This window comes from Arachis hypogaea, chromosome 12 (genome assembly GCF_003086295.3).
Source record: "Arachis hypogaea cultivar Tifrunner chromosome 12, arahy.Tifrunner.gnm2.J5K5, whole genome shotgun sequence".
NCBI classification, from domain to species: Eukaryota; Viridiplantae; Streptophyta; class Magnoliopsida; order Fabales; family Fabaceae; genus Arachis; species Arachis hypogaea.
In genome coordinates, this window is record NC_092047.1 from 117,875,578 (window position 1) to 117,888,501 (window position 12,924).

The 12,924-nt window shown below is 28.5% G+C and overlaps 1 protein-coding gene across 1 annotated transcript; it reads left to right on the forward strand.

Moving 5' to 3' along the window:
- The first annotated feature begins 1,084 nt into the window (after positions 1-1,084).
- On the forward strand, positions 1,085-3,418 carry LOC112728725 (uncharacterized). Its single transcript, XM_025778996.3, has 3 exons — positions 1,085-1,967; positions 2,702-2,806; positions 2,913-3,418. The coding sequence occupies exons 1-3, from the start codon at positions 1,632-1,634 to the stop codon at positions 3,222-3,224; spliced, it is 753 nt and encodes a 250-aa protein (XP_025634781.1). The 5' UTR covers positions 1,085-1,631; the 3' UTR covers positions 3,225-3,418.
- Positions 3,419-12,924: the final 9,506 nt, after the last annotated feature.

Below are 12,924 nucleotides of genomic sequence, written 5' to 3' on the forward strand. Positions count from 1 at the left end.
AGATGCAGTGCTTAGGAACACCGCACTATTATTTAAGTGGTGGTGGCGGTTTTCAAAGGAAGAATGCTCGTTGTAGAAAAAGATTGTTTTTTCTTGCAACAAGTTGGCCCCTAATGTAATGCTAGCATCACAGTCTTTACCGGTCAAAGGGGGCCTTGGAAGGACATATGCCAGCTGAATATCAAAGAACAAAGGGTGCGGGATAAAATGGTGAGTGGGCTAGCAATGGAAGTCGGCAATGGTAGGAAAACCCGATTTTGGGAAGATAATTGGGTTCAAGGTGGTCCTCTGAAAGTGAGTTTTCCAAGACTCTTCTCTATTTCAAGCCAACAAGGAGCTGTAATTGGGGACTGTAGGTTTTAGGATGTATTAGAGTGGATATGGAATTTTCAATGGAGGAGGGACTTGTTTCAATGGGAGCTAGAACTTGTCCATCAACTTCATGAGCGGTTAAGGCCAGTGAAGCTGTCATCTGAGAGTGAGGATATTGTTGTGTGAAAATTTGATAATACAGGTGTCTTTTCCACGAAATCCTTTCTGCAGGTAATCCAAACGGAGACGTTGTCGGATGAGATCACGAGCTATAGCTTCACAAGTGCACTATGGAGAGGTCTGGTACCCCCAAGAATTGAGCTTTTTGGATGGTTTGTGCTAGTTGGTAGAATTAATACTAAAGAGAGGTTGACTAGATTAGGAGTTGTCATTAATAGTGATAATATGTGCGTCCTGTGCCACAAGGGGATAGAAACTGTTGAGCATTTATTTCTTCAGTGTGAGGTAACATGGCAGGTGTGGTGCTCTTGGTTGCGATCCTTTGGTAGAGCATGGATTATTCCTGGAACCATGAAAGAACTGTTTGAGAGTTAGATTGGCATGCACAACAGAAGACAAGGGCAGAAGCTGTGGATGACGGCGTTCTTTGCAGTGATTTGAAACATCTGGTTGGAACGTAATGCCAAAATTTTCAATAATAAAAGAGCAAGTATTGACTTCATTCAAATAAGGACGGTGTTGAATTACAAAGAATGGAATGGTGGTGATTCTTTCGGTGGTTAATAGCATTACAGGAGGTGACAGGAGCTTGGTTTATTTGTCTGCAATTTTATGTATTTATGTTTGTTTGTTTGCTCCACTTTAATGTGTTGAGCTGCCTTTGTTTCAAAAAAAAAAAAGTATTTGTTAGGGAAACCAAGGCGAGGAGAGGAGGGAGTCGAGCCCTGTGAAGTCGACGGCGGTGGAGGTGCCGAGACCGAACTGCGGAGAGAACCAGAGACAGCGTGCTCGATGCGGGAGGAGTGGCGCTTCGATTTCTGCAGCAGTAGGGAGGCTAATCATCATTCACCATTCGCAGCCTGAAGCCGGGTCGGGTGGATCTTCTGTGTTGTTTGGGTCTGGGCCTAGCTGTGGGCCCGTTGCCCTGACCGAGAAAAAGAAAAGAAAAATAAGTATTTGTTGTCACTACTCACTAGAGTTAGAGTCGTTTAACCCGAAACGCAAACAACTTCACGTAAACGACATCAATTCTTCAACAGAATGAACAGCAAGTAAGTTTAAACTCAAAACGCGACAAAACCGAACCTTACTCCACGTTCTTCTTGGTTGGCTGGCATAGTCTGTTTTCAGAATCTTCCATGGCGGTTCTTCGAACACTATCTTCAACACGGGCGCCGTCGGTGGTCGCGGCCGCGATCACAGTGGTGGTTCTGGCTGTTGCTGCAGTTCCTGCATTCGCCGGAGACACGAACGGAGCGTACTCTCCCTGTACTGACACGCGCGTGCAGAGAAACGATGGTTTCACTTTGGGAATAGCGTTTTCTTCGAAGGATAAGTTCTTCAATGGAAACGTTCAGTTGTCTCCCTGTGATTCGAGACTTTCTCTTTCGAATTCGAATTCGCAGATCTCTGTGTTCCGACCTAAGGTCGACGAGATCTCGCTGCTCACCGTCAATTCCTCATCCTTCGTTGCGGTTCGTTACTCTTTCAATTTTCCGATTTTGAGTTTTAACTGTGGAACTGTTCGATTTTGGATATTCTGGTTTGTGCTGTAGTAACTGAATTCAATTAGGGCTTGGTTGAAGTTTTAATTTAGGTTAATTTACCTGCTATTGAATTTTATTTCAATATTTGGAGTTTTCAGGCTTTTGAATATGGATAGTGGAATTATTGGTTTAGATTTTTGAGTTTCAAGTTTGTATAATTGGAGATTGAAGTAACTGAATTCCAATCAGGGAAAGTTTTTCCTTTCTTGCAGAATTTTTTGAAAAATTTCCCCTACTTTCATATTATTTTGGATTGTGTTGGCTTTCATAACAATGCAATTGTTGTGTTCTTTTTTTGTGTGCATATTCTGATATGGAGAACTAGAAAATTGTTGAATTGGAGAATTTGGAAGGAAAATTACTGAACATTTGTTTGAGGCAGCAATGGTGTGAGAGTTAGGCTTTGAGAATTTGAGTGAATATGAAAATCGAAATATTTGTTTCACTCCACTTTCAATTAGTTTCTGATTTTAAATTTTCCAGCTTCATGATTTCTGCATTCTCAAACTAGCATTGCTAATGTTACAAGCAAAACATAAATATCTGTGGCTCCTTGATTGATCCCATTTGGTTCATAATACCATGCCCTATTGTGGATTGACCTGTATGGCATTGTTGTTGATTTTGTTGTCTCGGATCTCATACTAGTTTTCTCGGTCCAGGATTCTTATGGCTATATGGTTGCATTTGCTGGCCGGAAATACGCGGCAAGGTCTCCTCCTGCTTTTATTGCAAACAGCTCATTCACCGTGACCAGTTTCACTCTTGTAAGGAGATTCATTTTGAGGCTTATTTTTTCAATATTTGCGTGTTTTATTTGATTTCCATGATCATAGATCCTCACTAAGAACCAATTGAAATGCCATTATGCAGGTCCTTGAGTTTCAGAAAGGCAGGCTGCAAAATTTATATTGGAAAAGAGATGGGTGTGCTAAGTGCTCAGGTAACTCCAAAGCTGTGTGTCTAAACAATCAGGATTGCGCGCTGCAAACTTCAACCTGCAAGAGCCATGGAGGATCCGTGGATTGCAGCATAGGAATACAATTGGCATTCTCCGGCACAGATGAACACCTTAGAGCTCTCAACTCTTGGTATGAAGTGAAAAACCTTCGCCAGTATTCACTCTATGGCCTTTACTCGAATCTCAGAGATTCCCTCACTAGCCAGTATGACAAGTTTTTCTAATTCCCTTCTAGTTCTTTTATTCATTTCGTTTGTAGCAATATATATGTTTAGTTTGGTTCTCTATCAACTGGATACGCTTGCTGATCATTCCCTTCTAAATATATCTGTATGAATCTTGAACAATGGCGTGTAAATTTGTATACCAAAGGTTAAGGTTACTTTCAAATACTGGATAAAGTAAAGTACTTCACTAATATTCCTATACCAGTACTTATGAAGTTAACTGCAGGAAACTATGCTTCACATCCCTATCAAATGTTGGAAGAGAGTTAGCTGGTTTGGTATATATGAGATAAAATGAGTACAATATTCATTTTTGCCAATACTATATTTGAACCTTCAACTCAATTACTCAAATCATGTGGATTTGTTCATAACTTTACATTTGATCAATATACAACCAGATAGCCTTTTAGTTCTAATTGAAAAAAGGGTGATAAAATATTATTTTGCATCTAATCATTGGTAAGGGGCGATTGAATAAGGAATCTTTTAGTCTTAGTTAAAGAGGAGAATTATCCTTGAAGGGGGAAAAAAAAGAAAAACTCAAGAATCAGATGAGTGATGAAGATGGCAAACAATGAGAGAGTAATGGGTTTGCATGATGACAGAAAGAATAATGGAACCTTAACAATTATTTTCAACACAAAATATGATTAACCATTCCATCATCTTTCAACTAGTGATTAGTGTATATGAATGTAATGCTCTTAAATCACTTGTTTAACTACTATGTATCATTATTTTTTGTCGAGTTCTGTGGCAGTTCTTGTACTAATACATAACACAACTTTGAAATGGTTCCATTTTCAGCATGCGAAAAAAAAAATAAACAAACAAAGAAAGCATTTTCCACCATGTCCACTTGGGTGATGCAATCAAACCTTTTACTTTTTAGCAATGGAGGTCTTTTTCTCCACTACCACAAAACCTTTTTATATGTTAAGAGACAAAAGCAATAAAAGCACCATTGACATATCCACATACAATTGAACCCAAAGGGGGTGGTGGTGTCTGCTAAGATCTTTTTACCAAATGCAAAAAGGGTGTAGATTAGTATGATTATTATGATGTGGATTACAAATCTAATAGCCGAAAAGATAAAAATGCATAGGTCTTTTTTTTCCTACGTGCCCTTACGATAGATTTCCACTTGGATATATTGTCCTTGTGCTTTCGGCTATATGGTTCAACAACACGCGGCATAGGGGTTAGATCCCTCTATTCAAGTTTTCTTTAAGTTTCTGCATTGGAGAGTTGGAGTTATATATGTGAGTTTATTTATTTATTTTATTGACCGTCTAATCAAAGGCTTTTTTTTTATTTAAATAAAAAATTTCATAATTTTTAATTTAAATAAGAATTTAATTTTAATGCATTAATAGTGTAAAGCATTTTATTCTGCCGTGCAATTAAATCTATTTTTTTGGATAGCTATTTACGCGATTAATATGAAAAATAGTTATTTTTATTAATATAGTATTATATAATTAAATGCATGTGTAAAACTATTTTATACTAATAATGCATCCAAATTAAATTTTTTAAATAATGGTAAGAGAATTACATTTTTGTACATTATATTTCAACTTCGTAGACAGCATAATTTGACGGTTAGTGTGAGTGAAATGACAAATATATATATATATATATATATATATATATATATATATATATATATATATATCTTAATTTGCCGACAATACTAGTGAAAATTGAGGAAGAAAAAAGTTATATCATAATTTCGCTAACGCTACTAGCGAAATTAAAATAGAAAACATGATATGAACAAATTACATTAGCTCCGAAATGACATTATTTCTTAATTTTGCAAGCTCCTTTTGCTATCATAAATTGGGAAATACAATTTTTTTTTATTTAAATAATCAAATGTTTTTTATTTTTAAGATTTCTTAGTTGGTGATCTTTTTAAATGTGTATTGTCATTATTGTAGGGAAGAAAAAAGAACCCACCCGGGTGGGTTGTTTTGATTTGAGAACGGGTGGTTGTTTTGATTTGAGAATGTGGTGCAATTCTCTAATTATTTTCTTAATAAGAATTACAAAGTGAAATGCTTAGTTTATCAATGGTTTAAGTTTAATGAAAGTTGCAATGCAATTCGCATATAAGCGGAGCTGCTGATTTAGGTTATATATAGGTTCATATCATAATTGGTCTTACAAAACAAAGTACTGTCACATTTTTATAGTAAATTTAATTTCGGCTTTAATAATATCAAATACATCCTTCTCTTTAAATTTACTTTTGTTTATCTTTTAATGTAATTTTAATTTTTTTTAAAAGAGTAATATATGGCGAATAAATATTATCATTTTTAGTGAGTATTTAGTCAGCAATAATTTATACTTAAATTTATAAAAATTTTACATACAAAAATATATAATTTGTATATATATTTATAAGAATTTGCATATATAAATGAATACCGTTTATACTTATATTTTTAAAAATTTATATATATAAATTAATAAAATTTATTTATTAAAGATAATTTAATATTTATATTAATTAAATAATAACAAAAAAATATTAAAAATTACTGACTTTTAAGACTTTTTCTATTTAAAATAAACATTATAAACTATAGGGTAAAGTATTAAATTGGTCCTATACATTTGGGTATAATCCTGTTTTGGTTCTTAAGGTTTAAAGTATCCTATTTGAATACAAAAAAGTTTCATTTAGCTTCAATGTAGTCCCATTGTGAGATCAAAATTAAATAATTAACGAAATGTCCTACATGACAACAATACAAGAACAAGGTCGATAATATAGAGAATAAGCACAAACTCCAGAGGCACAAAATCAACCATGGATGCATCAATACATTTATTTATCATTTTCCTTAATTGTATAGAAAATATTTCATTTAAATTATAAGAAAAATGATAAATAAATGTATTGATGCATCTACGGTTGATTTTGTGCCTCTAGAGCTTGTACTTTTTCTCCAGATTATCGACTATGTTCTTGTACCGCTATCATATAGGACATTTCGTTAATTATTTAATTTTGACCTCATAATAGAATTACATTGAAATTAAATAAAACTTTTTTGAATTTAAATAAGACATTTTAAACCTTAAAGACTAAAACAGAATTACACCTAAACGTAGGACCAATTTAATACTTTATCCTAAACTATAAAACACAAGTATGTCATACTCGATGCAAAACCCAACAAACCTAAAAAATTTTCGGAAATATAAAGGAATCGGACAAGTATATATATAGTTGTTTTTCTTTTTCTTGTTTTTCTTAATACCAACCTATTGATGAATGTGACAAGTAAGTGGGACATATATGTAATGGAGTAAATGATATGGACAATACTGTGTGACATTATTATTATGAGTAGAATTTGGAGATGACAAATGACTAGGTATCAATTTCAATGAAAGACCTAGGATTCTCCTTAAAATTTTAGATAAATTAGAACATAACCTTTCACCCTATAAAAGAATCAACCAAGAGTAGAAAAACAATTCTACATGTACAGTAAGTAGGGGAGTAATATATACCTTCTAAACTATTAACATATATTCGGTGCACTATTAGTATCTTTTTTATATAATAATTGAAAGCAAATTAACACTAAAATATCTATTATTTAATCATACTTGCTCCTATCATTCACCTCATTAATCTTGTTAACGTTAGGGAGATCTAGTAGGTAGGTTTATATTTGATTTTTTAAATAATTTTCTCCAACTTGATTAGTAGTTCCAGTTCATACTTATCTAAAAAGAAAACAAAGTAGAATTTAGCGAGAAAGAGGAAGAATAATTAAGATCCATTCTTATCTCTTTTGACTCATAAGTCATAATAACATTCATGTATAAAGGTTAATTTGGATTGACTTCTAAAAAAATAATTGAATTTTTTATTTTTAAACAAATTTTGTAAATAAAAAATTATTTTATATTTAGATAATTTTTTTTTTAAAAATTGTAATATAAAAAGTACTTATAATTATTTAAATAAAACAAAAAAGTATTTTTTATTTAAATTATATAAAAAAATCAAAACATAAAATATAAAAATGACTTGTAGTATTTTTAAACTTAGTTATCATGTTTTTTTTTAATTTTTTTTATTAGAATATGTATGAGACTTTTTTAGCAATAATTTTCTTCTCACATACAGTAAGAACAATTTTAGTAGTATAATCATTCCATCTAACTTTTTCATTTATATTTCAGTTGAATTTTTTTTATTAACTCTTTTAGAAATTAATTTTGGAGACAAGCTATTTTGTGTAATAATAAAATAAGACAATAACAAAATTATATCTAAAATTTAGAAAATTAAACTTTTTAAAAGAAAGAAATATAATTATATGATTTTGTACAACGTTTTACATTATCAATATATTAAAAATTAAACTCTATTATCTAACAAAATTTTAATTTTCTATATTTTTTCATATATTTATTATGAATTTAATTTTAATATGCGAATAAATAAAAAATTTCATCATCTAATTAGATTTAATATTTATGTATTTAGATAAATTTTTAAATAATAAATATAAAAATCAATAATAATATATATTTTTATATTATTCGGATATTAAAAATTAAATTTGTTTATTATATATTTATAACAGGTATAAGTATAATAAATCCCATAAATTAATTAGAATATTAAAAATAAGAACAGCACAAGAACAAGTTAATAAGAAAGATAAATTCAACACTATAGGACTATAGACCCGAGGATTAAACAATAAATAAATAAAGACCTATGATAAGTCCAATTCATCGATATTAATGAGTGGTCTTTTTATTCTACCTTAGCTTTCTCTCTTTGTTCTCTTTTTAAACTTTTCTCCTTCTTTATTTATTTATATTTCTTCCTTTCTCCTTTACTTTAGGGTTATTTTCTTTCACGATAGTTTTCAACTTAACAAAGTTAATAATTAGTTTATTATTAATTAATAAATTACTACACATACAATATAAAATTTAAATCTCGATACTTATTTAAATAAATAAATAAATTGATCATTCGATTAATTTAAATTGAATTTTTTTTTGTTAGTGGTTAGTTGATTATATTATAGGAAGAGTTTTAAGTGTACCAGAAACACAAGTGTTATAGTTATTTTAACCGTTGATCTGAATTATAAAAAATATATATAATATATATTAATTGAAATTAACAATTAAAACAACTGAACACCGGTGTTTTTTCGGTACACTTGAAATTTTTCTTATATTATATTGTTCTGAGTTTATATACAATGCCATTATTATTAAGTAACAAAAAGGTACATATACACCATATATAAAGCAACCAAGGATGATGGAGAAGCCAATTATGGTTCGATAAAAAAAAGATTTTTTTTTTTGCTAAGTAAAAAAGTTATATTAGCCAAATGCGTATTACGAAATATTTGTGTCACTAAGATTAAAAAGGATTAGCCGGCATATGAAAATAAATGAATCTAAAAAATGTAGGTCTAGCTAAGGCAACACAGAATCTTCATATGAGTGATTAAATTCCAATCACTCGTAGAGCCAACTAAAAATATCTTATAATATATAAATCATTTATTATTTTCTAAGTTGGCATTATTATATATATTTTAATACATAATAATTGTTGTTATGGCCGGCTTCAACAATAAAGCAACCCTAACTTGAAGCCTGAAGGCAAATTAGATTTGCATTCATATATAGTGTAGTTACTTTATAACAAAGGGCTAATTAAAGATTAATTGACTTGTGATTAATCCTATAAGCATATATATACTAGCTTAGACTTAGTTTCTCACCTATATAAATTATTATCTCATTATTAAAAAGTTTAAGTTACTAATAATTATTTAATCAATATATAATCAACAATTTTATATTTGTTCTCACTCTTTCACAAAAATTAAAAAAAAGTAAAGTATTAAATTGATCTTTTATCTTTGGAAGTAATTCTGTTTTGGTCTTTAAAGTTTAAAGTGTCTTATTTGAATAAAAAAAAGTTTCAATGTAGTCCCACCGTGAGGTCAAAGTTAAATAATTTACGAAATGTCCTATATGACAGCAGTACAAGAACAAGGTCGATAATTTGGAGAATAAGTATAAGCTTCAAAGGCACAAAATCAACCGTGGATGCATCAATACATTTATTTATCATTCTCCTTAGTTTCATAGAGAATATTTCATTTAAATGGTAAGAAAAATTATAAATAAATGTATTGATGCATCCACGGTTGATTTTGTGTTTTTAGAGCTTGTACTTGTTCTCGAGATTATTGACTTTGTTCTTAACTGCTGTCACGTAGGACATTTCGTTAATTATTTAATTTTGACCTCACAGTGGGCTAAATTGAAACTAAATAAAACGTTTTTAGATTCAAATAGGACACTTTAAATTTTAAGAACCAAAATAAAATTACGCCCAAATGTAAGGATTAATTTAGTATTTTACCCTAAAAATTTTTTTTTTATTATATTAATTGTATGTTGGATATTCGTATAAAAAAAATTGTTAATTATAAAATTATTAACTATGCAATATGACTCAAGTAAATTTAAAATTCAAAATTCAAATACAAATTGTGAAGTATAAAATATTAACTGAATCTAACTCTTCTTTACCCTAAAATGATTCTATGAATGTGACATAACTAGTTTAACTAGTATAGGCACTTGTGCTGCTGCATCAAAGTTCCTTAGACTAATTAAATGGCCATAAACTTTCCGATTAGTCTCTTCCAAATTAATATAATTACAATCAATTATGTTGGGTTTTAGTTGCATGTCATGAAACACATGCCTATGCGTATAACATTTATTTTATTGTATGTTTTGTATGTGTGTGTATATATATACACATTACGTATTCAGTTATCTAGATCAATCACCAAAAATTTAAATATAATAAATATACATAAAAAAGTAGATATAAATTATCATAGAGAAATGCCAAAAACTAATTATCCATCACTAATATGCTTTGTATAAATCATGTCTCAAATAAAGGGATAAATATGTATTTGAAATAATATATTTTCACTAGATACCAAATATATTGCTAAGATATAAAATAGTAATACATATGCTTGTTGGAAATTAAACTACTATAATAATTAATACTACTACTACTACTACTACTACTCCTACTACTACTACTACTAATAATAATAATAATAATAATAATAATAATAATAATAATAATAATAATGAAACATGAAAAAAAAATGAACGAATTGTGGAGGAAAGAAAAAAAAAAATGAAGAGTAGAAGGAAAAAATGAGAGAAATTAAGGCTGCGTTTGTTTATAAAAATAAGACACTGAGACAGAGATATAGAGATACAAAATCGTGTTTACCAGACATGGATAGAGTCCATGTGTCCAGAGACATTGAATTAGTGTATTTTGTATCTATCCTGACAGGAAAGACACGAAAACACTAACAAGGGACACAATTTATTTTTTATTTTTTCTTTTATTATTTTTGTTAATTTTTTATAATTATATTTTTTATTATCATATTTTTCATCTCAAAATTTTTGAATAAAAAAAAATGAGAATAAATTGAATTTTCATAATTTGTTCTAATTTATCACTAAATAGAATATAAGAATACAAAATTTTGTGTCTCTGTCCATTAGTATCTTGTCCTATCATATTCTTAATATGTTGTCTTATCCTATTCTCAGAAACAAATACAGCCTTAAGCATGTTAACGCCCAAAGTTCTCTCTCATAAAATATAACATGTATACAATAAAAATAAATATTTAAAAATATTATTTATATATTAAAATTAATTATTAAAATTAATTATTATATATTTATATATAAATATATATGTTGTTTATCTTATTTTTAATATATATTTTATATTAGTGATTGATTTTGGTGTATATATATATTACTCATAGATATTATATACAAGTAGTGGAATTTCCGTATGTGAAATTTGATTGTTCATAAGCCGAAAAGGGTAAACACTAAACAGTTATTATATATATGATGTACTTTGTATTGATTTTTAATTTATTATTAATTAGGACGGCTATAAGTATAATTTTCAGTCAAAATCATAAGATATATATGGTAATTAGATCTTTAAATTCTTAATATGTTTGGTTGAATATGATCACTTGATGACATTTTTAGCCACTAGTGTACGATTTTTGAGACTTAACTTTTAAGTGATAAATATAGTCATATCTTCAAATTAATTGTAATTAAACAAAACCATGAAAGCTATATATGATTGATGGTAACACAATCTACTCTAAGAAGTTAACACATGCTTCTTTTCATTTGGAGTCACAAGTTATAATAATAATCACTGCTATGAAAATAGGTAACCGTTAATCACTCCTAGAATTAATATTATATTAAACATATTTATTAAGATTAAATCTATATATAGTAGAAACTAGAAAGAATCTTGAGATTCTTGAAGAACCAAAAGTATAATATATGCTCAATAGAAAAAACGTGTTGGGTGTTCCAAAATAATGCTACTCACCTCTCTCATGAATTGATGGGCCAAAGCCAACTCATTAGACCTATACACTAAGAATGCAAAGATTAAAACTTAGCTTAGGACCACATTTCAAATTAAATATCTACAACTTATAATGAAGATCCCACTTCTTCTTGCACTAGTGTGAATATATTATTATGAAAACAGTTAATGAACACTTGCACAATTAGCTATATATGGATCTTAAAATATTGTATCTTTTAAGCCCAAGTTGGGTTGATTATTGATTGGTTAGTTCATTTTTTTTGGTTAAGTAAGTATTGAGAATTTGAATTTTATTAATTAATAATAAAATTTTAAATAAAATTCGACTTTATGATAGATTAATCTTTAATTTATCATGTTGAGAAATAACGTAACAAATTAAAAAAAATAGTGTTTTAGGCCAATTTCTGATCCTATTTTTATTAGTTTGAAAAAACTTAAAAGAAAAATCAAAGACAAAAGAAGAAAAAATAAAAAGAGTAATATAAATAAAATTATTTATTCTAAAAATTTAAATTAATTAAATAAAGATGAGATATAAATAAGAGAAAAATATCTTACTCTATCTTTGTTTTTCTGTCTCTAAATTCTAAAGAAAAATTAAATAAAATGTATCCAACGTTTTAGATATTTCTATGCGTATCTTTTTAATTATTTCAATAAATTTGTCTCTCTTAATGTACATATTTTCTATCATAAAATTGTTACTAAATAGGAATAAAGACATCACTTTTGAGCAGTCAAATATCATTTTTTTTTTATTTTTAAATCTTTCACTGATCACTTGTAAGCTCTTTCTGTTTCAAACATATAATAATCCAAAATTTGGCACTAATTATTTATGTTATTCATATCCTTGTTGTATTTCTCTTTTTATCCATTTAAATTTTTTTAGATAAATAATTTTATAATATAATATCAAAACTCTTATAATTAAAATTAAAAGTCTAAATTCAATTTTTATTGATCACTAAAAAAAACATAAAATAAATAAAAAAGAAAATTTTACACAAAATATATTCAAATCCAATTTTTTTTTTGTGAAACACATATTAAAAATATAATTATTCATATGTCTACACTAAAATAAGCTAACATATAATAAATAATGCTATACAAGTAAAAAAATTTTGTCAATTAAATTTAATTAAATTAGTTTAATATTAACAAAAGTTATCTTTATCACTC

What these genes read in the sequence shown, in the direction of transcription:
- LOC112728725 (XM_025778996.3), top strand. Translation starts at nt 1,632, where the DNA reads ATGGCGGTTCTTCGAACACTATCTTCAACACGGGCGCCGTCGGTGGTC. An exon ending in ATTCCTCATCCTTCGTTGCG is followed by an intron (nt 1,968 to 2,701) that starts GTTCGTTACTCT and finishes TTCTCGGTCCAG; the next exon opens with GATTCTTATGGCTATATGGT. An exon ending in CCGTGACCAGTTTCACTCTT is followed by an intron (nt 2,807 to 2,912) that starts GTAAGGAGATTC and finishes GCCATTATGCAG; the next exon opens with GTCCTTGAGTTTCAGAAAGG.